We start from the raw sequence: 27254 nt of genomic DNA, 5'->3' as shown, positions 1-27254 counted from the left end.
GTTGACCAGCGATTATCTCAGTTTGAATCCCTCCTTGATCCTGAACAAAAGGAAGTAGAAATCACAGAAGAACATTTGGATGCACTTAGTGAGAAGCTCTCAGAAATACAAAACGTGGCATATGGTCATGATCTGAAGATGTTCAAAGAAGTGGAGCCTGCCAGACCTGTTGAAGAAGTGGTCATTGACCTGGTTAAGGACCAAGAAAGTATGTATAGTATGGTTACAGTATTATCTGATTAAACCTTGTTGCTGTTATTACTTTGTTATGGACCTTGTAAAACCCCTTGTCTTGTAGTAGACCTAATGATATACTTAATTGTTTCAACCATTGTAAGAAATGCTTTTGTGTAGTATTTCATATCATGTCATATAGTTTGTGAGTGTTGATAGTGTGAACTGTGATGAGTTTTGATTCTTTGAGTCCTGGGTCAGTTATTCACTCCAATGCCCCAGGTCTCTCCTGAAGGAGGCCTAAGGCTCACAGCTAGCTGGCAACAACTACTGGACTGGCCCATAATTCATTCAAGAAAGAAATATTGTGTTGTTGGGTATGGCTAGGGTGGGTCATTGTAAGACAAGGTGTTCAATGGGAAACTGTAATGTTATAACACTTAAAACCCACTATCGGAGAAATAATATCAAAAGTACAGGAAATCCATATATTTCGACTACTATCTGTAGTCCGCTTCAGCTTCTGCTGAAGATGACTACAGATAGTAGTCAAAATATACAGATCTCTTGTACTTCTGATATTATTTCTCCGATAGTGGGTTTTATGTGTATAAGGTGTTCAATGTTCTGTGGGATGATTGCAAAGGACCAGTGACAAGTACTTGCATGTGGTGGTCCTGCAAGATGGATAACAAAGTTGTCTATTTTCAAAATCTGTCAACCCCTCACCTCCATCATGTGGTGCAGCCCTGAGGGGCTGACACTTGGTCCCTGGACTGGACCCACAGTCATTTTCTTATATAGTCTTCTGTTTGCATTTGACCCCAGATACCTATTTTGTAAGACAGCATTTATTTACTTCCCATAATTTGTGATTGGAAAGGTATGTTGGAGAGTGCTAATTTAGAGGATTGGGAGGGGAACACAGTGAGTAATTGAGAAAGATAAGTAGAGTTTAGGGAAGAAAAAGGATGCATAGATAATTATTTTCTAGTACGACAGATTTGCAAGAGTTGTTTGGTAAAGGGAAAAGCTGTTTATACTTTCATGGGTTTGGGGAAAGTGTATGACAGGGTTGCTATTGACTAATTATGGGATATGTTGTGAATATATGGGATGGGGAAGTCTGTTTAAGGCTATAAAGTGAGGAAAGCAAATAAATGTCTCAGAGCAGTGGTTCCCCCAAACTTTTTCATATTGTTACCAAATCTAACATGCCACGTTAATCATGTTACCCGTATCACAAAATGTTGTCAACGTTGATATATATGACTATATCAAAACTCTAGAGACATTTTCATTTGTTTATTGTATTTGAACAACGCATATCTAATGACTATTGCTAAAGAATTCGAGAACGACAGTGGGATGGATGGAATTGCATGCTTGAAGCTAGTTGAGAAATTCTTGGCTTCGTGGCTGAAGGTGCAAGCCTGGCAACGTTTGCACACTTAGATAAATATTTCTTCTTTTCTAATACTGCATATTAGTTTACTGTTATTCAATTTATCTTTACTACTTAATTATAATAGATTTTCTTTTTATAACTTTACATTCTAATACTAAGTTAACATTAATCCTAATGCCAGGTACCGCAATGTTTTCTTGATTTTCAGAATTCTTAATTTTTTTCTGTTATCTCTTCATTACCCCCGACAAATGGTTAAATTACCCCTAAGGGGTAATTTACCCTCAGTTTGGAAACCACTGTCTCAGAGGAATGAAAAGTGTCATAAGTTAACATCTGGGGATGGAGCATATGAAGTGTGTTTAGGATAAAGTGGTTAAAAGTATGGTGGGAATTACAATAATGGATAGAATGATAAATGAGGTGGAGAAGTGGAGAGCAAGGGTGGGAAGAGAGCTGGAAGATAAGGTTTATCAAAGAATACTGGGATGGTTTGTGCATACAGAAAGAATGAATGGAGAGTAGCAAAAACAATGTGTAAGGCAGAGGTGGATGAAACGAAGTTGAGGATTGGAAATCAAGAATGAGATGGATGGATGGGGTGAAGGGGGACTTGGTTAAAAGGGGAATGTCTGTTGAGCAAGGAGATGAGAGGGCAAAAATAATAAGTGAGAGTGGAGAGTGGTTGTGAATGGATAATGAATCTACACAACCTGAAGGGATTTCATGTCTGCTCTATAATTTCGTGACTACATGGGAAGGGAGGATTGCCATGTAATGAAGTAGTGGGGTATACCAGCTTTGGTTGTTGGGCCCTGGTGTGGAGGTGCTGAGTATTACTGCATTGCCTCTTACCCGAGTAGTGGATGGTGACAGGGATGACCCTTTGTCCATAAGATACTAAGATAATGAGGAAAACAGATGTTTGTGGGATAGGTGAAGGGTGTGTGTGTGTGTGTTTTGGCAGGCCCACCTCCCTTATAAAGGGAAAAGTATCTTTTGGTATATATATGTGTGCCTGTAGGTATATTGACAATAATTGTATTGATACAGATTCTTGTTATAAGCTGCTGCTTTGTAATTTATCTCATTGCTCATCTTCTTCATTATTTCAAGGAGACACAGAAATGATTGCTAGCATGGGTGGCTTGGACTTCGGGACCTCACTGGTTGAGGAGAACCTGAGCATGCAATCTTCTTCAGCAACAGCTTTGGAGAACTTAGATGCCCTTGCTTCTGAGGGCACTGAGGCCTTTGTTGCTGTGCAAGAGCTTGCACAAGAGGCCCAAGGTCAAGCGGAAGCTGCAGGTAAATTAATTGTGAATGCTGTTTGGAAACCCAAAGGTGATAAGTGTTAAGTAAGGATATCAATCAAACCATTGTCTTATGTCTCTATTGCCGGAGACACTGGATTGGCAGCCATAAGTCACTCAAGGAAGATATATTGTGTTGTTGTCTGGGTAAAGCTAGAATGGGGTAATGTAAGAAGAGATGTTCGACGTCATCTTTGTGGTGATTGCATCTGGGGCTGTTTGCTTTTGTGGCCATGTCTATTCTGTGTTGATATTGTTTTAAGTTTGATGGCCTGAATGTAGTCATGCTTATGTAGTTCTTGTTTACTGTGGGAGTGATTTTTCAGTAGGGCTGATGTCTAGATGAGTTTAGTGGAATAGGGAGATTGATAGTTGTTTTTGAAGTGCTTGCTTTGTGATCTGATTTTTTTGTTTTTTCTCCACCCATTTTATTTTGTATAACTCACTCAGCCAACTCTAAGACTGTTGTGATGATGCACTATTGTCCTCAAGAATATAAGTACACTCAGTCCTTGCCATTTATGAAGGATAGGAAAAAAAAAAAATTGTGAATGTTTAAAAATTGCAAAATGATTGTTACTTCCTCCACAGAAGTCTCAAAATATGCCACTTTTGTACCGGTTTGATGTGAATTGGACAAAAAACTTAAATAACACATTTACTGTTACAGGAAATCTATCTATATTCCAAGGGCTTTTTCCCCCTTACAAGGAAGGTAGCCAATTCAAAAGGCAAGTACCCATTCCCCTCCACCACCCTTTCCTCCCCCTTATCATAGCTCCTCGTGGATGATGGGTCATCCCTGTATCCCGCCCAAAGTCCTGGGTCAGAGACAATGCAGCAAGACACCACCTCCACAGCAAGGCTGCTTCACTTAATTGGCAACCCCCCCACTCTGTCCCCTTATGCAGAAAAAGAGAAGATGGTGAGAAATCACTTGTACATACATATACCAAGGCTTTTTCCCCCTTCCAAGGGAGGTAGCCAAAAAGGGAAAGGCATAAAAACACTCCCACCCATTTCATCCCTAAATACACTCCACACCCCTCCCACCCTCCCTCTCATCTGAGCACCTCCTGGATGACAGGTCATCCCTGCACCCTGCCCACCGCCCTGGGTCAGAAGCAGTGTCGCAAGACACAGCACATCCACAGCAAGGCCGCTTCATTTAATCGGCAACCCCCCCTCTCCGTCCCCCCTTGCATATAAGGAGAGGACGGGGAGAAATCCCTTCGGGCTGCGTCAAAATTTACTCACACATACTACCCCACCCCCCACCCCCCTGCCCATTCCTCCTCATGCAATCACAACATCATCCATATACTTGTGGATGTGCCAAAATATCATTTATACACAGTCACTCCCTATTCCCCATCCCCTGCCCCCTCCCTTCTTTGCATCACAGTATCTATACACAGTCATTCTAGTTTCAGTGAAAACAGAACATAAACATGGCTTACAACACCAGCCATGTGTACAAAACTTATTTTAAACCTGAATTAACCTAATCTACACTTATTTAACATAAAATAACTACAGTATGTAAATTTGCTTTGACTTATTGCCTTTTGACTTTGCTACCTCCCTTATAAGAGGGAAAAAACCATTGGTATATAGATAGAAATTATATTTTTTCATGATTTACAAAGTTTAAAGCTAAAAATAAACACAATACATGCATACTCATACATATGACAGACAATTTTGGCCTGCAGCTGTAGTTTGGAAATAGAGCATTCACCAGTTGCCAATTATTATATTTGTATTTTCTTAGTTTCTTTAAGAGTCCAAGTATATGATGATATTCTTACACTAAAACCATCACATCATGTCTATTCATATGTAAAAGATGCAATGAACACAAGAAAAACATTGTAAAGTGATCCAGTGGAAAACGGGCTAATTTTTCATCACTGCCTGAGTGCAGAATGGTTGCTATACATCCAGCTGTTTAGCATACATACATACATATACCAAAGGCTTTTCCCCCCTACATGGGGGGTAGCCAAAAAGAAAAAGGCATAGCAACCACTCCCACCCATTCATTTCCTATATATTCCACTCCCCTCCACCCTCCTCCCTCCCTCTTATCTTGGCACCTTTAGCAAATCACCAAAACATTTAATTAGCATTATTCACTAATAAATCATTAGAAATGTGTGAAATAGTGAATACAAATACTGTGAATGGCAAGGATTGAAAATACTGATCTTCTTAGTGTCAAAATAAATCATTGTTGTGATTGGTTAATCATTGGGCTAATCACGTATTTTCTGTTGCACATTTATGCACACTGTCAGTACTACAACTAGATTGTCTAATAATTCCTTTGATGCATATATCTTGTCTTCACAGTATGCATCTACCTAAAGTGAAGCATGAAGTGTTGGTAAGTTTCAGTTTATTTAATGCTGTAACAGAGAAAGTGTGATTAGCCCATATCCCTGAGTAAGAAAAAAAATCCCAATTTTTCAGTTGTGTTCATGCATGGCTTTCTCCTGCATTTTCAGTTGACCACCGATTAGCTCAGTTTGAGTCCCTTCTTAATCCTGAACAGAGTGAAGTAGAAATCACAGAAGAACACTTGGATGCACTTACTGAAAAACTTGCAGAGATACAGGACGTAGCTTATGGTCATGATCTGAAGATATTTAAAGAAGTTAAGCCTGCCAGGCCCGTGGAAGAAATACTCACAGACCTGGTTAAGGATGAAGAAAGTACATATGACATGGTTACAGTATTATTTGGTTAACTTTGTAAATATTGCTTTGAATTGGATCATGCAAGCTCAACCATGTATAGATCATGTAATACTTAATTGCATTTGACTGGATGTTGTGTGCTTTCATTAGCTCTGAACAGATAATTGTTTGTGATTTAGTGAATGAGTAATTAAGTAAAATGGCAAAAGGGAAACCCCAAAATGATACAGGAGTAATCTCTAAAGTTTTAGCTAGATGCCTTCCTCAGAGTGTCACAAATGAGTAAAAAGCAGCAATGACTGCAACAGCAGTGTAGGAGAGAGGCCAAAGCAGAGAATGGGATCCAGTATATTTAGTGTTTCACCCAGTAGGTCTTCTTCAGAAATAACATAGTGGACAAAGAGAATTATACTACCTAATACTTTAATTGCAGATAATATTTCCTCTTTATTAAACAAGGCCAGTATTAATTTTGTGAAAACCAGCTCAGTAACAGTTGGCAATCTTATAAGAAATAAAAATAAAAGTTGGCAAAATGAGCATCAAGCAGGTGTTTACACTACACTTCGGGAACTTTCACTTTGTTGCAACCCAAGTATGGCACATATTTGGGTTGCAACAAAGTAAAAGTTCCCATAGTGTAGACAGAAGAATACTGGAACATAAATATGATATAAAAACTTATAATTTGAATATTGCCTTTGTTAGACAGATTCAATATAGGCCATGTTGCTGACTGGAATAGTTTTAAGGTAATAGAATATGAAAATCATACTGTGAAACATAGATGTTTTGAATCTGCTTTTATATCTACTCATGATAATATCAACCAAAATAATGAATTCTTTACATTAAAAAAACTAGCAATTCTTGTTATGAGGTATCAAGCAGGTTGTGCAAGTTTTGTTTACACTATTTTCATATTCATTTCTCTCCTCAAACTCAGACTATATAAGGAGTTGGATGTTTATCCATCATGTTATTTCTGAAGATACCCTGCTGGGTAAAACATTAAATATATTGGATCCCATGCTCTGCTTTTGGCCTCTTTCCTACAGAGTGTCACAAAATGATAAATGTGTCTTCTTAGGTATGCTACAGAAAGTTCACTTTGCTGGCTACCTTGAAATCTTCTGCTCTCATTGAACCTCACCATCTGCCAATCTCATCCTGCTTGCTCATCTCACAGTTTCTTTACCATTTCTCTTATTTTTGTCTTGTCTTTGTAACTATTAGTTTCCTGCTCATCTTTGTGATGTTGATTGAATCATCCATGTTGTTCTTGGTTCAATGCTGATGTCTACTGCATCCTCTATATATATATGGTATGTGTATATATATATATATATGTATATGTATATATATATATATATATATATATATATATGTATATATATATATATATATATATATATAAATTTTATGTATATATATATATATATATACACATATATATATATATACATACATACATATACCAAGGCTTTACCCCTTACAAGGGAGGTAGCCAAAAAGAAAATGTCATAAAATCATTCTCACCCATTCCATCCCTAAATACACTCCACTCCCCTCCACCCTCCCTCCCATCTTAGCACCTCCTGGATGACAGGTCATCCTTGCACCTTGTCCACTGCCCTGGGTCAGAGGCAGTGTCGCAAAGCACAGCACATCCACAGCAAGGCCGCTTCATTAAATCGGCGACCCTTTCTCTTCGTCCCCTCATGCAGAAAAGGAGAAGACGGGGAGAAATCTCTTTGGGCTGCATCAAATTTTTCTCGCACATACCTCACCCCCCATCCCCCCACCCATTCCACCTCATGCATCACAACATCATCCATATACAACCATTCTCCATTCACCCCTGTCTTCTGTCCTCTCCCGTCCTTCCTCAACAGACATTCCCCTCTTCCCTAAAGCCCCCTTCACCCCATCCATCCACCTCATCCTAGGACGTCCCCTCATGGTCACTCCCTCCACATCTGCCTTCCATACCTCTTTTATTAGTCTTTCTTCACTCATTCTTTCCATGTGTCCAAACCATCCTAATACTCTTTCATCAACCCTATCTCCCAACTCCCAACTCCCTTTCCACCCCCATTCTTCTCCTCACCTCCTCATTTCTCACTCTATCCAGCCTAGTAACCCCCATCATACTTCTCAGACACCTCATCTCAAACACATTCAAACTCCTTCTCTCTTCCTCTCTTATGTTCCATGTTTCTGCTCCATACAGTGCTGTTGGCACAATCACTCCTTCATATAGTCTCCTCTTAGCATCCATTCCCAAATGTCTATTCCTCATTACACTTTTTAATCCACCAAGGCATTTACTCGCTTCTCTCAATCTACATTCTACCACATAAGAGTTGAAAATGACAGCATTCTCACTTTTTTCATAAGGTTTTTCAAAGTTCTTGTTAATCTTCTTGTATTAGGGGGTTGAGCAGATATTAAATCACCTTATGTAACCATGTGATATATTTTGATGTTTCGTTTTCAGGGGGACATCAGAGTTACATCTGCAACAGTGAATTTATAATAGTAAAATATTACCAAAATTGAATGATACATATTTTGACAAAGACAATATTACAATATAGGATACTTAAAATATGAAATGTGTACCCTCACCATGTTTTGACAGTTTATATACTAATGTTGACCTCATCACCTAACCTCTCCTCAGCTGGTCGTGTGCTTAGGTTATGGGTGATGTGTGGAGGAGGTGTGGTAGTTGGAGGTGGTGACCTCCTCATATTAAGGCATAGTGCAGAGTTAAAGAGAGTTATTGTTGATGTCAGGTCAGCTTGTATATTGATGGGATATTTTCTCGGATTGATAACACTTCCAATATTTGCAATCTCCAGAGGTCCCCACTGCTAGCATTTATTTTGATGTTACTTATTAACTCTTCTCTACTGATATCCTTATTATGGTGTCGTTTCATATGTTGCCTTATTGCACCATTCTGTATATGTAAAGATAACCTACTTAAAGAACATCTAGTATGATCTATGTATGTACTAATGCAGGGCGCACAGTCCTCGGTTTAACAACGAAATTGGTACACTACATTAGTCCTAAATATAGTCTTATTGGAGCTATACAATTTGTTTTTAATCATTAAGGAGAAGGATTTAGGGCTAGTGTAATAGCAAATTAACCTTATTTGTTCATTCCCAGCTCTAAATCCTGCTCCTTAGTGATATTGTGTATTTACCTAATTGTAGTATATAGGAAAGGAGCAATGATCATTGGGTTCTGTCTCCTTTTCTCTAATTTTTTAATATACCTAGACTCAAATTCATGTATGGTTCCAACCGAATCTATATTGATTTCCAGTTATATTTAGATTTGAACTCGTGTATAGTTTGAGCTTGGGCTATATCACCTAAGCTATTCCACATATTTATATATCTATATGGAATTTTTTTTTCTTCACATCCTTTCAACATGACCTCTTAAAGCCCTCTCATCTTTAATCAGGAGATCTCTTCTATCAATGTAATCTATCCCCTATAACCTGAACACTGTAATCATGTCACCTCATTCTCTTCAGTCTTTCAAAGTTGGTAGACCCAGTACTTTTAGTCTCTCCTCATATGGTTTATCTGCCAGGCTGGGGACCAGTTTGGTTGCTACCCTTTGTATTCTCTCAATCTTGCTTATATCTTCCACTCTGTGTGGGGACCATACTACTGACTCATATTCCAGTCTTGGACATATCAGGGTTTCAATGAGTTTTTTCATCATCTCTTAATCCGTATAATGGAACGCCACTTTAATCTTCTGCTGTAATCCATACGTCTCCCCCACAATCCTGCAGATATGTCTGTCAGATGACAGGTTGTCTTTTATCAAGACTCCCAAGTCTTTCTCCTCTTGCTTTTATAATGTGTTCACTTCCTAAGGAATAGTTTAAGAATGTCCTTTTGCCACTATCACCCATTTCCAGTACTTTGCATTTTTTGTTATTGAACTTCATTTCTTATTCTTGTCTCCATGCAAAAATAGTATCTAGATCTTTTTGCAGTATTCTAGTGTGTGTGTACTGGTCTGTAACATATTAAGTGGGTCTTTTCCTCTGTCATTGGCTGACAGGAGGAGGAGGAGGAATAGGAGGGGAGCATTTGATGATTGTTTCCTTCCTTTCTTTGCAAAAGAAGAGAATATTGTCGAAGTTCATAGAGTGATATTTTGGTCTTAGTCCATAGAGTGCCAACTCCCCAAGGACACACCTATTGGAAGTGAGGGTGTTGATAGGTTTTGAAAAGATGGTCAATAGGAAGATGATTCTCCAGTAGTAGGTACCTGTTATTGATTCCTTTCCAGTATGATATCTGTGTTTTTCACTTTAGCTTATAAAGTTTGAAATGCAAGATATTCCAGAATACTAAGAGGTCAGATCCTCACTAAGTGACCCTGTGGGCAACTCTAGTGAGTATGATTGGGTTTCTAAGGGCTACAGGTCACCTGGAAGAAAAAATGGGGCAATAAATTGATTGATGGATCCTAATTGTTCTTGACAGTGCTGCTGCTTGTACAGATTTATTTATATAATTTGGTTATCTGTAAAGTGTCATGTATTCATAAATTTCTGTGACATTTTTTAGAGCAATAGATCTCATAAGACATGCTGATTTGATTATGTTGCTAATATTCTTTTTTATAATTTTTGTTGTGAAGGCACAAGTGGTTTGGTTTTTGGGACCTCAATGGTAGAGGAGAACTTAAGTATGGAGGTATCTTCAGCAGCAGCCTTGGAAAACCTGGATGTCCTTACCTTTGAGGGCAGTGAAAGAGTTGATGCCACACAGGAAGATCAAGGTAATGTGTTCAGAGTTGTTTGAGGAATGAGTGTTGGTTAAAATTGGTTAAGGTTGTGTGTATCTGTCTATCTGTATACCAAAGGCTTCTTCCCACTTGTAAAGGAGGTAGACATCCAAGGCAGACATCTACCCCCTCCCAATATACTCCCACCCATCATCCATTTGTTTACCTTTTATTTTAGCTCCTCATGGATGAAGGATTGTCCTTTTTTTTTCTCTCTTTGTTCAACAAGTGCTCATGTGATGTAGCGAGATAGTGAGTGGGATTTATTGCTGAGTCATAAAAGTGTGTATCAATAACTTTAAATGTTATATTCAGTTGGAATAATTTTGTTTTCTGTCTTTTCTTTGTAGCCATTAGTTTCCTGGTCATCTTTGCCATGTTGGGGCAATTTTAACCCTGCAAATTGTTATTCTCAATGCTTTATTTTGGATTACTATCTATTGTTTTGATGTGGGTGGGGATGAAATGGGTGGGAGTGGATTTATGCCTTTATTATGCCTTTTGTCTTTGGCTACCTCACTTGTAAGGGGGAAAAAACTCTTTGTATGTGTACACATACATACATATACCATGGCTTTTTTTCCCCTTACAAGGGGGGTAGCCAAAAAGGACAAGGCACAAAAACATTCCCACCCATTTCATCCCCGAAAACACTCCACACCCCTCCACCCTCCCTCCCATCTTAGCACCTCCTAGATGACGGGTCATCCCTGCACCCTGTCCACTGCCCTGGGTCAGAAGCAGTGTCGCAAGACACAGCACATCCACAGCAAGGCCGCTTCATTAAATCGGCGACCCCCCCTCTCCGTCCCCCCATATAAAGGAGAGGACGGGGAGAAATCCCTTCGGGCTGCGTCAAAAATTTTTGCTCACACACACTACCTCACCCCCATTCCCCCGTCCAATCCACCTCATGCATCACAACATCATCCATATACAACCATTCTCCATTCACCCCTGTCTTCTGTCCTCTCCTGTCCTTCCTCAACCGACATTCCCCTCTTCCCCAAAGCCCCCTTCACCCCATCCATCCATCTCATCCTAGGACGTCCCCTCATGTTCACTCCCCCCACATCTGCCTTCCATACCTCCTTTACTAGTCTTTCTTCACTCATTCTTTCCATGTGTCCAAACCATCCTAATACTCTTTCATCCACCCTATCTCCCAACTCCCTTTCCACCCCTGTTCTCCTCCTCACTTCCTCATTTCTCACTCTATCCAGCCTAGTAACCCCCATCATACTTCTCAGACACCTCATCTCAAACACATTCAAGTTCCTTCTCTCTTCCTCTCTCATGTTCCATGTTTCTGCTCCATACAGTGCTGTTGGCACAATCACTCCTTCATACAGTCTCCTCTTAGCATCCATTCCCAGATTCCTATTCCTCATTACACTTTTTAAACCACCAAGGCATTTACTCGCTTCTCTCAATCTACATTCTACCTCCACCTTCACTCCACCCTCTCCTGCCACATTTGCACCCAAATATCTAAAACTATCCACTTCCTCCAGTTGCTCTCCCTTAATGCTCACTTCCAGATTACTGCCACTTTCACCCCTTATACATCTCATCACCTTATTTTTACCCACATTTATCTTCAGCTTTCTTCTATCACACACTCTCCCAAACTCTGTCACCAGCTTCCTCAATCCCTCCTCCAATCCTGCCACAAGCGCAGTGTCGTCCGCAAACAACAGCTGGCTCACCTCCCACTTTTCTCCATTTTCCTTAACCATCTCCAATCCCTGACCCACTACCCTTGCATTCACCTCTCGCACCACCCCATCCATGTATAAGTTGAACAGCCAGGGTGACATAACGCATCCCTGACGAAGTCCCACCTTTACCTCAAACCACTCACTCTCTCCATTTCTAATCCTGACACAAGCTCTACTATTCTCATAAAAACTCTTGACAGCTCCCAGAAGCTTTCCTCCTATCCCATATATCCGCATAACCTCCCACAGTGCCTCTCTATCCACCCTATCTTAAGCCTTTTCCAGATCCATAAAGGCCCAGAAAACATCCTTCCCCTTACCTATGGCTTTCTCACATATCTGTCTTACCACAAAAATTTGATCTACACAGCCTCTACCTGTCCTAAACCCAAACTGTTCCTCACCAATTACTCCCTCTGTTCCTCTCCTAATCCTCTCAATCAAGATCCTCCCATAAGCCTTCCCAACTACACTTAACAAGCTAATCCCTCTGAAACTACTACATTCACACTTGTCCCCCTTTCCCTTGTAAAGTGGAACTATACACGCACTTCTCCAGTCCTCTGGCACTCTACCTTCTCTCCAGCAAACATTAAATAACCTCACCAACCAGTCCACCATCACTATACCTCCTTTTATAAGACATTCTGCATGGCATCCATCCAGCCCAGGTGCCTTACTGCTTTCATCATCTTAACTGCTGCCTTCACTTCATCCTTCCTTATTTCTCCTCCATTTTCCTCACTCATCACTCTCATTTTCTTAGCATTTCCCACTGCAGCTATCTTTCCCTCCCTATCCTACTTCACATTAAGCAACTCCCTAAAATATTCTGCCCATCTTCCCCTTACTGCCTTCTCACCCATTATCACCTCTCCATCTGCACCTTTTACCTTTTCTTCCCCACTTGATTCGCATCCTCTTCCTCTCTTAATTTCTTTCCAAAACATCTTTTTATTACTTTCAAACTTTTCTGTCATACTCTTACCCCATTTTACATCTGCTCTCCTCTTTGCCTCCTTTACCTTTTTCTTTACTTCTCTTTTCTTTTCCCTGTACGTCTCATATGACTCCCTCATCCTACTTTGTAACCAATCTGTGAAAGCTCGATTCTTCTCTTCTACAACCTTCTTCATTTCCTCATCCCACCATTCACTACCCTCCCTTCTATTTCCTCCTGACCTTCTTGTTCCACACACCATCCTTGCACACTTTGTGAATCCCTCCTTGAACCATCCCCATTCCTCCCCCACACCTACCTCCATTCTATCCTTCACTCCCTCCCACTCCTCCTTCAGCTTCCTCTTGTACTCCTTCTCCTTTTCCTCTTCGTTTAGAGAGTTCACTCTAAGCACCTCCCTACCTTTTGTCCCTTTCCTCTTCCTCCATCTGTCCTCCACTCTCAACCTACCTTCCACCAGAAAATGATCTGATATTCCCCCACCCTCTCCCCTTAGCACATGTACATCAGGCGCGGATCTAGGAACAAAGTTTGGGGGGGGCCCGACGGCAGAATTTTCGGTTGTTTAACGAGCATTGGCATTACCGTTTATCGTACAATAAAATCCTCACACGGGGCACCATTGTAGTGAGTTCCAGCGATAAACCTTTCATATATTTAACCAAACAGCAAAACAACCATTCAATGCGGCAGATACCAACAGAAAGAGAGTCGAACGCAGCGGTCACTTATATAGGCGGAAATTAGCGGAAAAACAGTCAGCGGAAATCAAGATGTTATCGAACCTTCCAGAACTTTCCATAACTTTCATAAATGATACAATGATAATAAAAATGGATTATAACATGGATTAAACATGGATTATAAAAATGAAATAGTGAACTGAAATGAAATCGGGCCAAAGGGCCAAAGCCAAAAGGGGGGGGCCCGGGCCCCCTGGGCCCCCCCCTTATATCCGCGCCTGATGTACATCCCTAACTCTTCCTATCATAATCCTATTTACCACTACATAGTCCATTAAAGCTCTATCTACCACCTTTCCCTCCACCACCCTCTCCCATGTGTACTTATGCTTGACTTTCTTCCGAAACACTGTATTTGCTATCATCAACTCTCTTTCTAGACACATTTCCACCATCAACTCTCCACTACGATTCTTTCCTGGAACTCCACATTTCCCAACCACTCCATCAATTGGCTCCTTTCCTACCCTAGCATTAAGGTCTCCCAGTACTATTACACTTACACTTCTCCCTAAACCCTCTATGCACTCATTTAAATCTATCCAAAAGGCCTCCCTTTCTTCTACATTCTTCTCACTGCCAGGCCCATATGCACTTACAAAAACCCACATCTCCTTTCCCAGTTTCACCTTCATCCACATTATCCTTGAGGAAACCTCCTTCCATTCCACTACACGTTTACCTATCTCTTCACTTACTAGTATAGCCACCCCTTCCCTCCCTCGCCCTCTCTTCACTCCTGATAACCTCCCACTTACACTCCCAAACTTACAATCGCCCTTCCCTTTCAGCTTAGTTTCACTCAAAGCCAACACATCCATCTTTCTTCTCACAAACATACTACCTATCTCTTCCCTTTTACTCTCATCTGTACCACATCCACGCACATTAAAAGACCCAAACCTTAGGGTGCTGGACCGAGGCCCTCCAGCCCCTCTTATGCCTCTGCCTTTTTTTCTAGGAATATGCCCTGTAGGGCTACAAGGAGAGGGATGCCTAGTCCCAATCCCCTCCCTTTTTTTGTATGTGTATGTATGTATATTTTCAATCAAGGAAGTGGGCTTGCTGTGGATGTGCTGTGTCGTGATGCATTGCCTCAGACCCAGGGCAATGGGTGAGATGCAGGGGATGACCTGTCATCCAGGAGGAGCCAAGATAATAGGGAGGGAGGGGTGGTGAATGGGAGTGGAATGGGTAGGGTTGAAATGGGGGTAGTGGAATTATACCCTTTAACTTTGGCTACCTCCCTTGTCAGGGGGAAAAAAGCCCTTGGTATATGTATGTATGTACCAATATCTGTGCAATTCATCTATGTATATCTATTTCTTTTTCTTGTCCGCAGTCAACCAACAGATGCAGTTTGAGTCCCTTATTGGTTCAGAACAAAAGGAGGTGGAAATCACAGAAGAACACATAGATGCTATTACCAAAGAACTCTCAGAAATACAGGACGTAGCATATGGTCATAATCTAAAAATATTCCAGGAAATGGAAAGTTCCATACCAGAAGTTCTTCAAGACAAGGTCAAAGATGAGGTTGTTCAAGGGGAAGGAAAGAAAAGTTTAAGTGAAGAAGAGACCATAACACAGCATTTAGATAAAACCTCCTCACACATAGGCAAAGAAGAAATGGCTTCAAATGGAGATGCAGAGTTTGAGTTGACAAGAGATAATGCTAAGGTTACCAGTTCTGTAAATGAAGAACCTATTCTTAGTAAAAGTGATGACAGCATGGTGGAGGCCATTCAAAGTGAATCTAGCAGTAATTTAGGTGGAGAGGCTAATGAAGTGAAAAATACGGAAGTTGGTTCTTCTGAAGTTACAGATGGTGTTAAAGAAGTATCTTCAGTAGATTTAAGAGACACACAAACTCTTAGTAGCCTTGGAGCAATGGAGTCGTTTCAAACTCGGCAAGAGTTTGCAGTTTCTCCAGCTTCTAATTGGAGAGAATCTCCAAGTACGCAAAGCCCTGATTTGGTCCAGCATGGAAAGCAGGACTTTCAGTCCTCCCAACACTTTGGCTTTAGAGCCGCAGCCAAACCAATAGTTCCTGAACACTCTGAAGCTAACGAAATTCTAAGTGAAATTGTATCAGAAACCTCAGTCGAAATGACCGAAACTACAAAGGAAAAATCAGCCAAATCAGTTCAGGAAACGGATGCTGTGAAAGCTGCTGGGGGCACAACTGAGGATATGAATGTAACGGCTGCTGAATCAGTCAAGAAAACAGTGACTACTAAACCTATACAAGAAACTGTGGAAGGTGCTGAAGCAGTCAAAGAATCAGCAGGTACAGCAGAAGTTATCATGGAAACAGCAGGTGCTGAAGAAGCCCAAGTTGCCAAGGAAGCAGAAGCAGCAGCAGCAGCAGCAGCTCAAGCTGCTAAGGAAGCTGAGGCAGCAGCTCAAGCTGCCAAGGAAGCAGAAGCAGCAGCTCAAGCAGCCAAGGAAGCAGAAGCTGCTGCAGCAGCTCAAGCTGCCAAGGAAGAAGAGGCTGCCAGAGAAGCAGCAGCAGCTCAAGCTGCCAAGGAAGCAGAAGCAGCAGCTCAAGCAGCCAAGGAAGCAGAAGCAGCAGCAGCAGCTCAAGCTGCCAAGGAAGCAGAAGCAGCTGCAGCAGCTCAAGCAGCTAAGGAAGCAGAAGCAGCAGCAGCAGCTCAAGCAGCCAAGGAAGCAGAAGCAGCTGCAGCAGCTCAAGCAGCCAAGGAAGCAGAAGCAGCAGCAGCAGCTCAAGCTGCCAAGGAAGCAGAAGCAGCTGCAGCAGCTCAAGCAGCCAAGGAAGCAGAAGCAGCAGCAGCAGCAGCTCAAGCTGCCAAGGAAGCAGAAGCAGCTGCAGCAGCTCAAGCAGCCAAGGAAGCAGAAGCAGCAGCTCAAGCAGCCAAGGAAGCAGAAGCAGCTGCAGCTGCTCAAGCAGCCAAAGAAGCAGAAGCAGCTGCAGCAGCTCAAGCAGCCAAGGAAGCAGAAGCAGCTGCAGCAGCTCAAGCAGCCAAAGAAGCAGAAGCAGCTGCAGCAGCTCAAGCAGCCAAGGAAGCAGAAGCAGCTGCAGCAGCTCAAGCAGCCAAAGAAGCAGAAGCTGAAGCTGCCAAGGTAGCAGCTGCAGCTGTTTCTGGAGCTGCTGTTGCAGGAGCTGTTCTGCAAAGTGCTGCATCTGAGGGAAAATCTAAACCTAAGCCCAAATTATTGGGTCGCAAGCCTTTGGCCAAAGACAAGCCGAAGAGCACTGTAAGTAATTTTAATGTTTGGACTTGTAACTAGAGCAGTGGTTTCAATACCTTATATGGCAGTGGGTCCCTTTGTCCAACCATAGTCTTTTGTCTGCAATAAATAGTACTTATATCCTCAGAGACAGTCATGCCAAAGAGGTGGAGTCAGAACTAGTAAAGGAGGGGTATTTAAGAGGGTAGCAGAATGGAAGGATTGTAAAAGTTAAAAAGGCTCAATATTCACTTTTGGGTGGAGTCATAAAAGAATGCTTAGTGGCTTGGTCTATATTGGTATCATTAAACTCCCCAAAATGTTGTCTGCTTATAATGTGCAGTCCTATGCAGGGTTGCTCAGCCATGCATGCCCCCTTCCCCTTGCAATCCTCATACTTCAAGCGAGGAACCTTTGTCACCTTCAGAGGAATATCTGGAGTCAAGTAATCAATAGAGTAGCCAGCAATAGATAAGCAACACATCAAACCTCATGTGTGAGAGAAATATATTAATTTCTTTTAAATACAGGGACATCCTGAAGCTACAAGCAGTTAGGTTTCATTCGGCAGTCATACTCCAGACCTCCTCAGACATTAGCCCAACTGAGAAATCCCTCCCGTGACAAACAAGAACCACACTGGCATGACTGCACTCAGGCTATGACCCAGCATTGAAACAGTATCAACTAAGAATAGACCTGGCCACAGACTCAAATAGACATAGAACATCTTAACCTAACTTGCCCCACTCTTCCCCTACCCAGACAACACTATAGCTCTTTCTTGTGGGTCAGTCTGGAGGCTGTTGCCAGTTACTTGGGAGGTGTGGGTGTCTTAGAAGAGAGATGGGCAGTGGAGTGATTATTTGAAATATCATGTAATGAGTGATAGAGAAGGGAAGTGGTAGGGAACATAGAAGGGACACACAGTTCTCATCTGTTAATGTTCTGAGCCTGCAAGTAGTGATATTCCAGAGGAAAAGTTTGGACACCCTATCTATCTAGCTATATACCAAGAGCTTTTTCCCCCTTATAAGGGAGGTAGCCAAGTCAAAGGCATGTACCTACTCCCACCTATTCCACTCCCCTCCACTACCCTCTCCTCTCTCTCATATTAGCTCCTCATGGATGATGTGTAATTCCTGTATCTCAACAACTGCCCTGAGTCAGAAGCAATACATGTAGCAAGACACAGTACATCCACAGTAAGGCTTAATCAGCACCCTTCCCCCATTCCCTCATCCAGAAAAAGAGAAAACGGGGGGAAGTCCCTTTGGCTTGTGTCGAAATATCATTCATACATAAGCACCCTGTACCCCCACCCCTACCCCCCTCCCTTCCTTGCATACCAGTATCATCTATACACAGCCACTCTCCACTCATCCCTATCTCCTGCCTTCTCTCTCCCTTGCTCAACAGACATTTACCTCATGCTCAACACCTCCAGGCATAGGCTCCCCACCTTACACCTTATTAAGTATACTAGAGGGAATAGGTATTGAAATGGGAACAACCGTATGATCTCTCCTCCCCTTCAAATAATCTCACACACACCCAGGTTGGGAACCACTGCTGTAGTGATAATGTCATAAGTTTGTATGTGTAAACTTCACTGACTTTGCCCTTCTTTATGGGTTATTATTTTTAAGTACAGTCAACCTATTATAAACCAGACCTTTTAAACAGAATTCCAGATAAGCTGAACACCTTGTTCCATTCCAAAGCAGCTAGTGATATACCAGACTCTTGTTTGGCATATGTGGTGATTGGAGAACTGGATGAACAAGTCACTGATAGGCCAACTTCTGGTTTGCAGAGCAATAATTCATTAAAGTGAAAGTACCATGTACTTTATTCTTTTTTTATTTATACTTGTAGTACATACAGGTATATATTACAGGAACACTACACAATAAATTTTGTTTGAACACCCCTCTTTATAAATAGAACTCTTAAGTAGATTTAAGTATTGGTTAGTTAAACTGATGCTGTTTACATTTCATATTTTCAGATTAGAGAGAATGGGTAGGTTTTGTGTAAATATTTGTGCCTCATGAGTACTGTCTCATTTCCACAGTTGGCTAAAAATGCACAGGCACGAAAGGTGCCCCACTCCAGAATTGGAAGATTAATGACTTTTGGAGGCTTAGCAGCAAGTTTGGGTGCTGGAACTGTTGCTGAGATGACTCGTCGTACACTTGGCTACAGAGATGGCAAAGGTTCAGGATCATTGCTAGATGCCTCTCCATTCCTCACAGAAGCAAATGCCAAGCGTATTGTAGATACACTTTGTCGGGTTAGAGGTATGTTTCTGTGTTTTAGTTTTAATGGGAAAAAAATTAATGGCGAAGTGATAGAAATAATATGAGGCAATAGAATTGGCATAGACTTATAATCTCCATTTATCTTCATACATACTTAAACTTGTTTGGATCAAACCTTAGTGTGAAACAAAATGAGTATATTTCTTTACATAGGTGCTGCTTTAAAACTTGGGCAGATGCTTAGTATACAGGACAATGCTCTAATTAATCCACAACTTCAGAAGATTTTTGAAAGGGTTCGTCAGTCTGCAGACTTCATGCCAGCTTGGCAGCTTGAGGTATTGTGATTTTTGCTTATTATATGAGGGATTTCTTTGTAAGGCTGTCTGGGGTGGATGGGTGTGGTGGCATAGGGAGTTGTCAGTTGCTTGTATTGTGATCTGAATATTGTCTTAATTGCATGTACCTAATTGTATTGTACAGGAAAGAAGCAACTCTAGTTGTGTCCCATCTCCTGCTCTACAGTTTATCATAACTAGCTTCAAATTCATGGACAGTTCCAACTAATTATCATAGATTTGAGTTCATGTATTGTTGTTGTTGTCATTCCCGAGACTGTCTGGCCAAGCAGTCCTGTCTCCCTGAGTAATGCCATGGCTGGAATGGGGTTCTCCCATAAATCCCTCATAGTGTATATTGTCTTGTTGGTGTGTGTGATTATGTACAAAGCAATCTTCCATAATGTGTTGTATGGTATGGGTTGAAGTGTTGCATCCTGGACAGTTATCTGCAATGTGGTCATCCAGCATCTTCCAGTACTTAGAAGATTGTGGTCCATTTGGGGAGAGTGGATTCACTAGTATATTAAAAAAAATTGTATATATTAGTGAAAAGGACTATAATAATAATAATAATTTTGTTTGACCACTGTTGTTATGGAGTCAGGCTTGGTAGAAGTGACTATCTGGAGTAAGATTATAGCTTACAGTAGCAAGCATTGGAGACAAATTAGCCTATTAGAGGCTTTGACTTTACATATAAGATAAAGGCCAAATTTTTTTTTTTTTTAAATGTGCACCTTCTGTTCCATAAATATGGTATATACCCTCGTAAAGGGGCTGGCCAGCCAAAATATGCACCCACCCCTCGCCTGTTCCACACTCATCCAACATCTATTTGTTGTCCCTTTTATCTTAGCTCCTTGTAAGTGAAGGGTCACCCCTGAACCCTGACCACTACTTTGGTCAGAAGCAATGCATTGAACAACACCACCTCCACAACAGGGCCTGACAGCTCAAGTTGATTTACTGCCCATTGATACATAACACCAGCTCCTTATTTAATATATACATACATATACCAACAGCTTTTTCCCCCTTACAAGGCAGGTAGCCAAAGTCAAAGGCATAAATCCACTCATACCCATTCCATTCCCACATACTCCACTTCCATTTGCCACCCCTCCCTCTTCCTCCTATATGTTCCAGGTTTCTGCTCCATACAGTGCTGTTGGTACAATTACCCCTTCATACAATCTCCTCTTAGTATCCATTCCCAAATGTCTATTTCTCATTACACTTTTTAATCCCCTAAGGCATTTACTTGCTTCTCTCAATCTACAATCTACTTCCACTCCCTTTCCCACCACATTTGTATCCAAGTATTTAAAGCCATCCACTTCCTCCAGTCTCTCTCCCTTAATACTCACTTCCAATTTGCTGCCAACCTCTCCCCTTGTACATCTCATCACCTTACTTTTACCCACATATATCTTCAACTTCCTTTCATACACCTTCCCAAACTCAGTCACTAACTTTTTTATTCCCTCCTTTGATCCTGCCACATGCACAGTGTTGTCAGCAAACAACAATTGACTTATCTACCACTTTTCTCCATTTTCTTTAACCATCTCCAATCCCCAACCCATTACTCTTGCATTTACCTCTTGCACCCCCTTCCATGTATAAGTTGAACAGCCAAGGCGACATAACACATCCCTGGCGAAGTCTCACTTTTACCTCAAACCACTCTCTCTCTCCATTTCTAATTCTAACACAGGTTGTACTACTCATATGAATCCATGTTTATACCTTAAATTACAGAATGCTTTGGTTAAGGAGTTTGGCCCTGATTGGAGAACGAGAGTTAGCTCTTTTGATGACCACCCATTTGCTGCTGCTTCCATTGGGCAAGTACATTTAGCAACCTTGGAAGATGGACGACAAGTAGCAATGAAGATCCAGTACCCAGGAGTTGCTGATGGCATTGAGAGTGACATAAATAATCTAATAAGCACACTCAGAGTAGCCAATATTTTACCTGAAGGTAAGGCTACTTACTGTCTGTTTCTGAATTTAGTATATATAAAAGAAATATAAAATAAAAACTGAGATGAAGGTATTTGGAAATTAGGAGATACCACTCGCTTTTGGACAAATGTTGCAGACCACCACAATAGTAAAATTGCATGAGAGAATTGTGAAATATTGGTGGGTGAAATACTTTGAAGAGATGAACATGGTAGTCAGTTAATGTAGTTGTAGAACTAGAAAATCATATATGTTGATTCTGTTATGATTAGAGTTGGGAGTGGATGATGCATTGCAAAAGAATGAGGGCCGGGTGAATTGTGTGTTCTCAGATCTAGAGAAGGTATATGACAACGTATCTGACAAACAACCATGGAAATTGCAACATATTGGAGTATAGAGATAAACTATTTGATTTCATAAAAGGCTTCCTGAAGTAGTAACAGCTAAGATGTCAGGATGGTTGTATTGAATAACAAAGTCCCCTAAGGGTTGGTACTAGGATTGGGGGTGAAGATCACTCTTCCTTCATGACACTCCATGTGAGTAATGTAGTGTACAGACACACTGTTCATTTGTCATAGGAGCCAGCAGATAAATCTGTTTACCCCCCATAGTAAGCCACACCATGCCACACCACCACACCGGTACCACTGCCATTGCCACTACCAACATCCCTTTGGGCTGTATCATCCCTTCATCTTTTTGCAACTTCTCTCCACACATTCCTTACCTGTTGCATTCTCCCTTGCTTTACTGACATGTGCAACCAAGACTCTTTCCACCCCATCCATTTATCTCCTAGGTCTTCACCCCAGATGTACTCCACTTATGTCTGCTTAAAAGAGAAACAGAAGGTAAATCTACTTGGTTAAAAGTCTTCTTTGTTTTCTTCCCATTTTTTTTTAACAGCGCTCTATGTGGACTCTGTAATAGAAGTTGCAAAGAAGGAACTAGCCTGGGAGTGTGACTACGAACGGGAGTATAGATGCACAAAGAGATTCAAGGAATTGGTTCAACCTTACCCTGAGTTTTATGTACCAGAAGTAATTGATGAACTCAGCACTAAACAGGTGAGACTGTTTGACATGACCCTTCCCTCAAAATCAGACTTCTGTGTCCCAGAACCTTCCCTCTTTAATTACTGTAGCATTTCATTACTGCCAACAATGTTGTTGTCTCTGGGGACAGTATTGCACCGAAGAAATGGATTCATAAGGGTGAAAAAAGGAAAGATTTATCGAAGGCAACATGAAAAGGTGACAGTAGTATTTTATTTTATTTTATTTTTTCATCAAATTTATTTTGAAAGAATGTTGTGACTGTGGCCCATAGGAATGTCACTAAATTCCCCAAAATATTGACTGCATAAGAGTTATGAAGTCAGTACTCCAGACATGACCCTCCATAATCAAACCAGGTCTAGCCTATGGGTGTATCACAGTAAAGAGAAGTTTTTTGGGAGAAAGTAAAAGCCTTCTTTCAACTTGTATGCCATTACAGCACTTGAAAAGTGAGATGGCTACCCTCTTCAATACAAGTCATACATACGTAGGCGTCATTGTACTAATCAGGTATATTGGAGAAGTACTGAGGATTTGGTAGCTGACCAGGTCAACAAAGTGTTACCCACCTGGATCCTACCCCCCCCCCCACCATTCCTTTCATCTAACAAATTACCTATTGGTAGATGAGGTTGTTTGAGTTCAATGACCCCATTTCTATCTTGCACACCTATTTTGGTATAGGGGTTATGTGGGTATATTCTTACTGGCCCCAACCCAAAGCCTAACAGTAAATGTAGTGGAAGTAAACTACATGAGGAATATGTGTGGTAATAGGAATGTGAACTGGATGTCAAACAAGAACAAGAAAGGTGTAAGTGTGTCAGGAAAAGATGAACAGGGTTTTATTAAGATTGTATGAAGAGAATGAAAGGGAAAAGCCCAACTCTCCTTCAAAATCACCATCACACCTTTCATTCTCACCAAATGTGAAGGGAACAGAATAGTAAAAGAGAATATAAGGGAAGAAGAGGAAGATTAGGAAGAAATATTGGACTATTTTCTGTTTTATATTAAAATAGGTATGTTTCTGTTACTTGCTGGAAGGAGGTCAGTTCTTCTTGTAATAGGAGGAAAGGTGGTCAGAGTTGTTAGAATTGGATGATAGTTGCAATCTCTATCCAATTGGAGTTGACCCCTTCAATACAAGTCAAATATTCATGGGCACACCAAGTTACCTGATGTATGATGATGCATCACAATACGTGTATTACAAAATATAAAATCACTGAAGTTGTAGTCACTCTTTCACCCTGAATAGATATAACTTCACAGAAAACATGATCAAGCCTGTTCACAGAATACGGGGGTCACTCTACAACCACAAAGTAAATATAATCAGGAAGCCTACGCCGGCATCCTTGTATACCACTCGTGGCTCATGATGGCATCATCATATTCAAAAGGTTAAGGGATACTGATAGAAAATGAAGACAACAAGGGAGGGGAATTTATCTAGTGTCTGTCTTATAGGACCATCGCAAGCAGGAACACCATCATTGGATCCTGTGACAAGAATTCTCAGTTAAATGACTGTTGTTTATGTACTAATTACTTTTTAATGTAGTTAGCTAATTACAGATTGGGAATTTAGAAACATGTTTTGCAAAATGAAATTAGCTTTGGAATGTAGAAATCTCCACATTGGTTTTAACTGTACATGATTTTTTGCCTCAAGCATTGTACTATATTTTGATATTGTTTGTGTTAGGTCTTCACAACAGAGCTGATTGAAGGGGTAGCAGTGGATAAGTGTGTGGATATGGACCAGGAGACCAGGAATTTTGTCTGTGAACAAGTTCTACGTTTATGTCTGATGGAGCTCTTTCAGTTTGGATTTATGCAAACAGACCCCAACTGGGCAAATTTCTTTTATAATGCTGATACTCGTCAGGTAAGTTTATCATATTCCTTATTTATCTTAAATATTGATAAGTTTTCATGTTCTGCTGTATTGGATGCAGAAGTCTTGGAAATTGAATGAAATTAGAATGGGCAAGTAAAATGGTTCAATCATCATTCATTCAAACACCAACATTTTATATATGCTGACCATATGCATATTTTTCTTGGCTAATTCACATATGTGTTCATCAGGTTCTAGTTGCATTTGTTGCCATCCCAGAATTCTTTTTTCTCCTTGTTTCTTCTTCAGTGTTTCTTTTAAGTATATTCCTCTTGATCTGTAATGTTTGTTGGGTGTGATGTTTCGAGTAATATTTGATGAAATTAGGAACATGCAGTATCAATTGCATAGTAGTATGCAGGTTATACTTTAAGATTTGTTTTGGGTATAGACTAGAGCCACACATCATTTGTCTGTGTTCAAGTAAAATCTCTACTTCTAGAGGAATGATGGTACTTTTGTACTACAACTGTTCTTCATTTATGCTGTTCCCTTGAAACAGTCCTTTACCACTTCTTTGAGTATACTATTTCTTTTTGCCCCAGTCATAAAAGGTAACAAAGTGGGACAGAGTAATGGGACTAGGTAACCTGCTGTCTGTATACTTATCCTATGAGAAGTCAAGACATAAGAGGGTCTTGGAGGAGATTTCCAACCAGAACCCTAAGATTTGTATCTTTTAATGTGCATGCTTGTGCTACAGATTAGAGTAAAATGAAAGATATATGAAGTATGTTTGTGGGAAGGAAAATGGATATGTTAGTGTTAAGTGAAACTGAGTTGAAAGGCAGAGGTTATTTTGAGTTTGGAAATGTGGTGGGGAGAGTGTCAGGAGTGAGGGAGGGAAGGAGTAGCTCTGTTGGTAAATGATGAAATAGGAAAGTGTGTCATGGAATGGAGAGAAGTATCTTCTAGGTTAATGTGGGTGAAAGTGAAACTGGGATGGGAGATGTGTATTTTTGTAAGCACATATGGACCTGATACTTAGAATAGTGAAGAGGAAAGTGAGGTTTTTGGATAAATTTAAATGAGTGCTTAGAGAATTTTGATAGGCATGTCATTGTAGTAGTGCTAGATCTCAATGCTAGAGTAGGGGATGAACCAATAAATGTAGTAGAGAATTTTGGAGTGTCAGGTAAAAATTATAGTGGAGAGTTGATGTGGGGGATATTTAGAAAAGGAGTTGATAGCAATGATGGCCAATACATCGTTTAAGAAGAGAGTCAAGCTTAAGTATACATGGGAAAGAGTGGTGGATGGTCTATGCAGTGGCACTGAAAGGAAGGATAGGAAGAGTTCTAGATGTTCATGTTCTTAGGAGGAGAGAGTGGGGGAGTGTCAAATAATTTTTAGGTAAAAGGTAAATTGAGGGGAAGTGGAAAAGGGTGGAAAGTAGAGAGGTGTTTATAGTAAATAATTTGAATGAGAAAGAAAAGGAGAAGGAATGTCAGGAAAAGCTGGGAAAAGTATGGTAAGGGGTGAAGGATAGAGTAGATGTGAAAGAAAAAGAGCCAGAGACTTGGAATTTAAGAGAAAGAGAAAGGTGAAGTTTAATTGTGTTTGAGATGAAGTTTTGGAGAAGTATGGTGGGGGCTATATGGCTGGATGGAGTAAGAAAGGTGAGAATGGAAAGGAATAGAAGGAAGGGTAGTGAGTGGTGGAGTAATGAAACAATGAAGGTAGTAGAAGAAAAGAAGTGAGCATATGTGGACTGGTGGCAAAATAGGACTCTGGAAGTATATTGGAGGTACAAGAAAAAGAGAGGAGAGGCAAAATATAAGGTAAAGGAGGCAAAGTGGAGAGCAGATTTAAAATGGGGTAGGGGTATGACCAAAGGTATTTCTCCCCTATTCTCTTTTTCTGCATGAGGGGAAACAAAGGGGGTCACTGATTAAGTGAAGCAGCATTGCTGTTGATGTGCTGTATCTTGCTGCATTGTTTCTGACCAAGGGCAGTGGGTGGCTTACAGGAATGACCTATAATCCATGAGGAGCTAAGATGAGAAGGAGGAGATGGTTGTGAATGGGAGTGGAATGGGTGGGAGCGGCTACCTCCCTGGAAAGGGGGAAAAAGGCCTTGGTATATAGAATAGGAGTATGACAGAAAACTTTGAAAGGAATAAAAAGATGTTTTGAAGGAAGTTAAGAGAGTGAGGGGGTGAGTCAGGTAGAGAGGTAAAGGTGGATGGCAGATGGACAGATATTAATGGAAGTGAAGGCAGTAAGGCGAAGATATGTAGAATATTTTAGAGAGTTGTTGAATGTGGAGGACGATAGGGAAGGATTGATTGCGGCAGTGGGAGGAGCTAAGAAAATGACTGTGATGGGAGAGGAGAATGAAAGAGATATAGGAAAAGATGAGGTACAAGGAGCTTTGAAAGTGATAAGAGCTGGTAAGGCACCTGGGTTGGATGGGTGTCATGAGTGTCTGAAAAAGGGAGGTACTGTTATATTGGATTGGTTAGTGAGGTTTAATGTGTGTAAGGGATGGGAGAGTGCCAGAAGACTGGAAGAGTGCCTGTATAGTTCCACTTTACAAAGGAAAAGGGGACAAATGTGAATTTAATAGTTGTAGAGGGATCAGTTTGTTGAGTGTTGTTGGAAAGGTGTATGGAAGGTTTTAATTGAGTGGATTAGGAAAGGAACAGAGAGAGTAATTGGTGAG

General features: G+C 40.9%; 1 protein-coding gene across 3 annotated transcripts in view; it reads left to right on the top strand.

Annotated features, from left to right (window-relative positions):
• LOC143040365 (uncharacterized) overlaps positions 1-27254 on the top strand; it is a 45483-nt gene that overhangs the window by 11790 nt on the left and 6439 nt on the right. The window contains exons 8-17 of one of the 3 annotated variants that reach the window (XM_076211352.1): positions 2-208; positions 2699-2890; positions 5406-5612; positions 10284-10424; positions 15198-17074; positions 19125-19350; positions 19525-19649; positions 21414-21636; positions 22533-22693; positions 24396-24578. In XM_076211352.1, the coding sequence (XP_076067467.1) occupies positions 2-208; positions 2699-2890; positions 5406-5612; positions 10284-10424; positions 15198-17074; positions 19125-19350; positions 19525-19649; positions 21414-21636; positions 22533-22693; positions 24396-24578 (3542 nt within the window). The remainder of the gene's footprint in view (position 1; positions 209-2698; positions 2891-5405; positions 5613-10283; positions 10425-15197; positions 17075-19124; positions 19351-19524; positions 19650-21413; positions 21637-22532; positions 22694-24395; positions 24579-27254) is intronic. The other 2 variants (XM_076211353.1, XM_076211354.1) reach the window with 2 other exon arrangements.

Source organism: Oratosquilla oratoria, chromosome 28, assembly GCF_046742065.1.
Source record: "Oratosquilla oratoria isolate Oo_2021 chromosome 28, ASM4674206v1, whole genome shotgun sequence".
NCBI lineage: Eukaryota > Metazoa > Arthropoda > Malacostraca > Stomatopoda > Squillidae > Oratosquilla > Oratosquilla oratoria.
The sequence above is the reverse complement of the archived record's forward strand: the minus strand, read 5'-3'. Positions and strand labels throughout refer to the sequence as shown.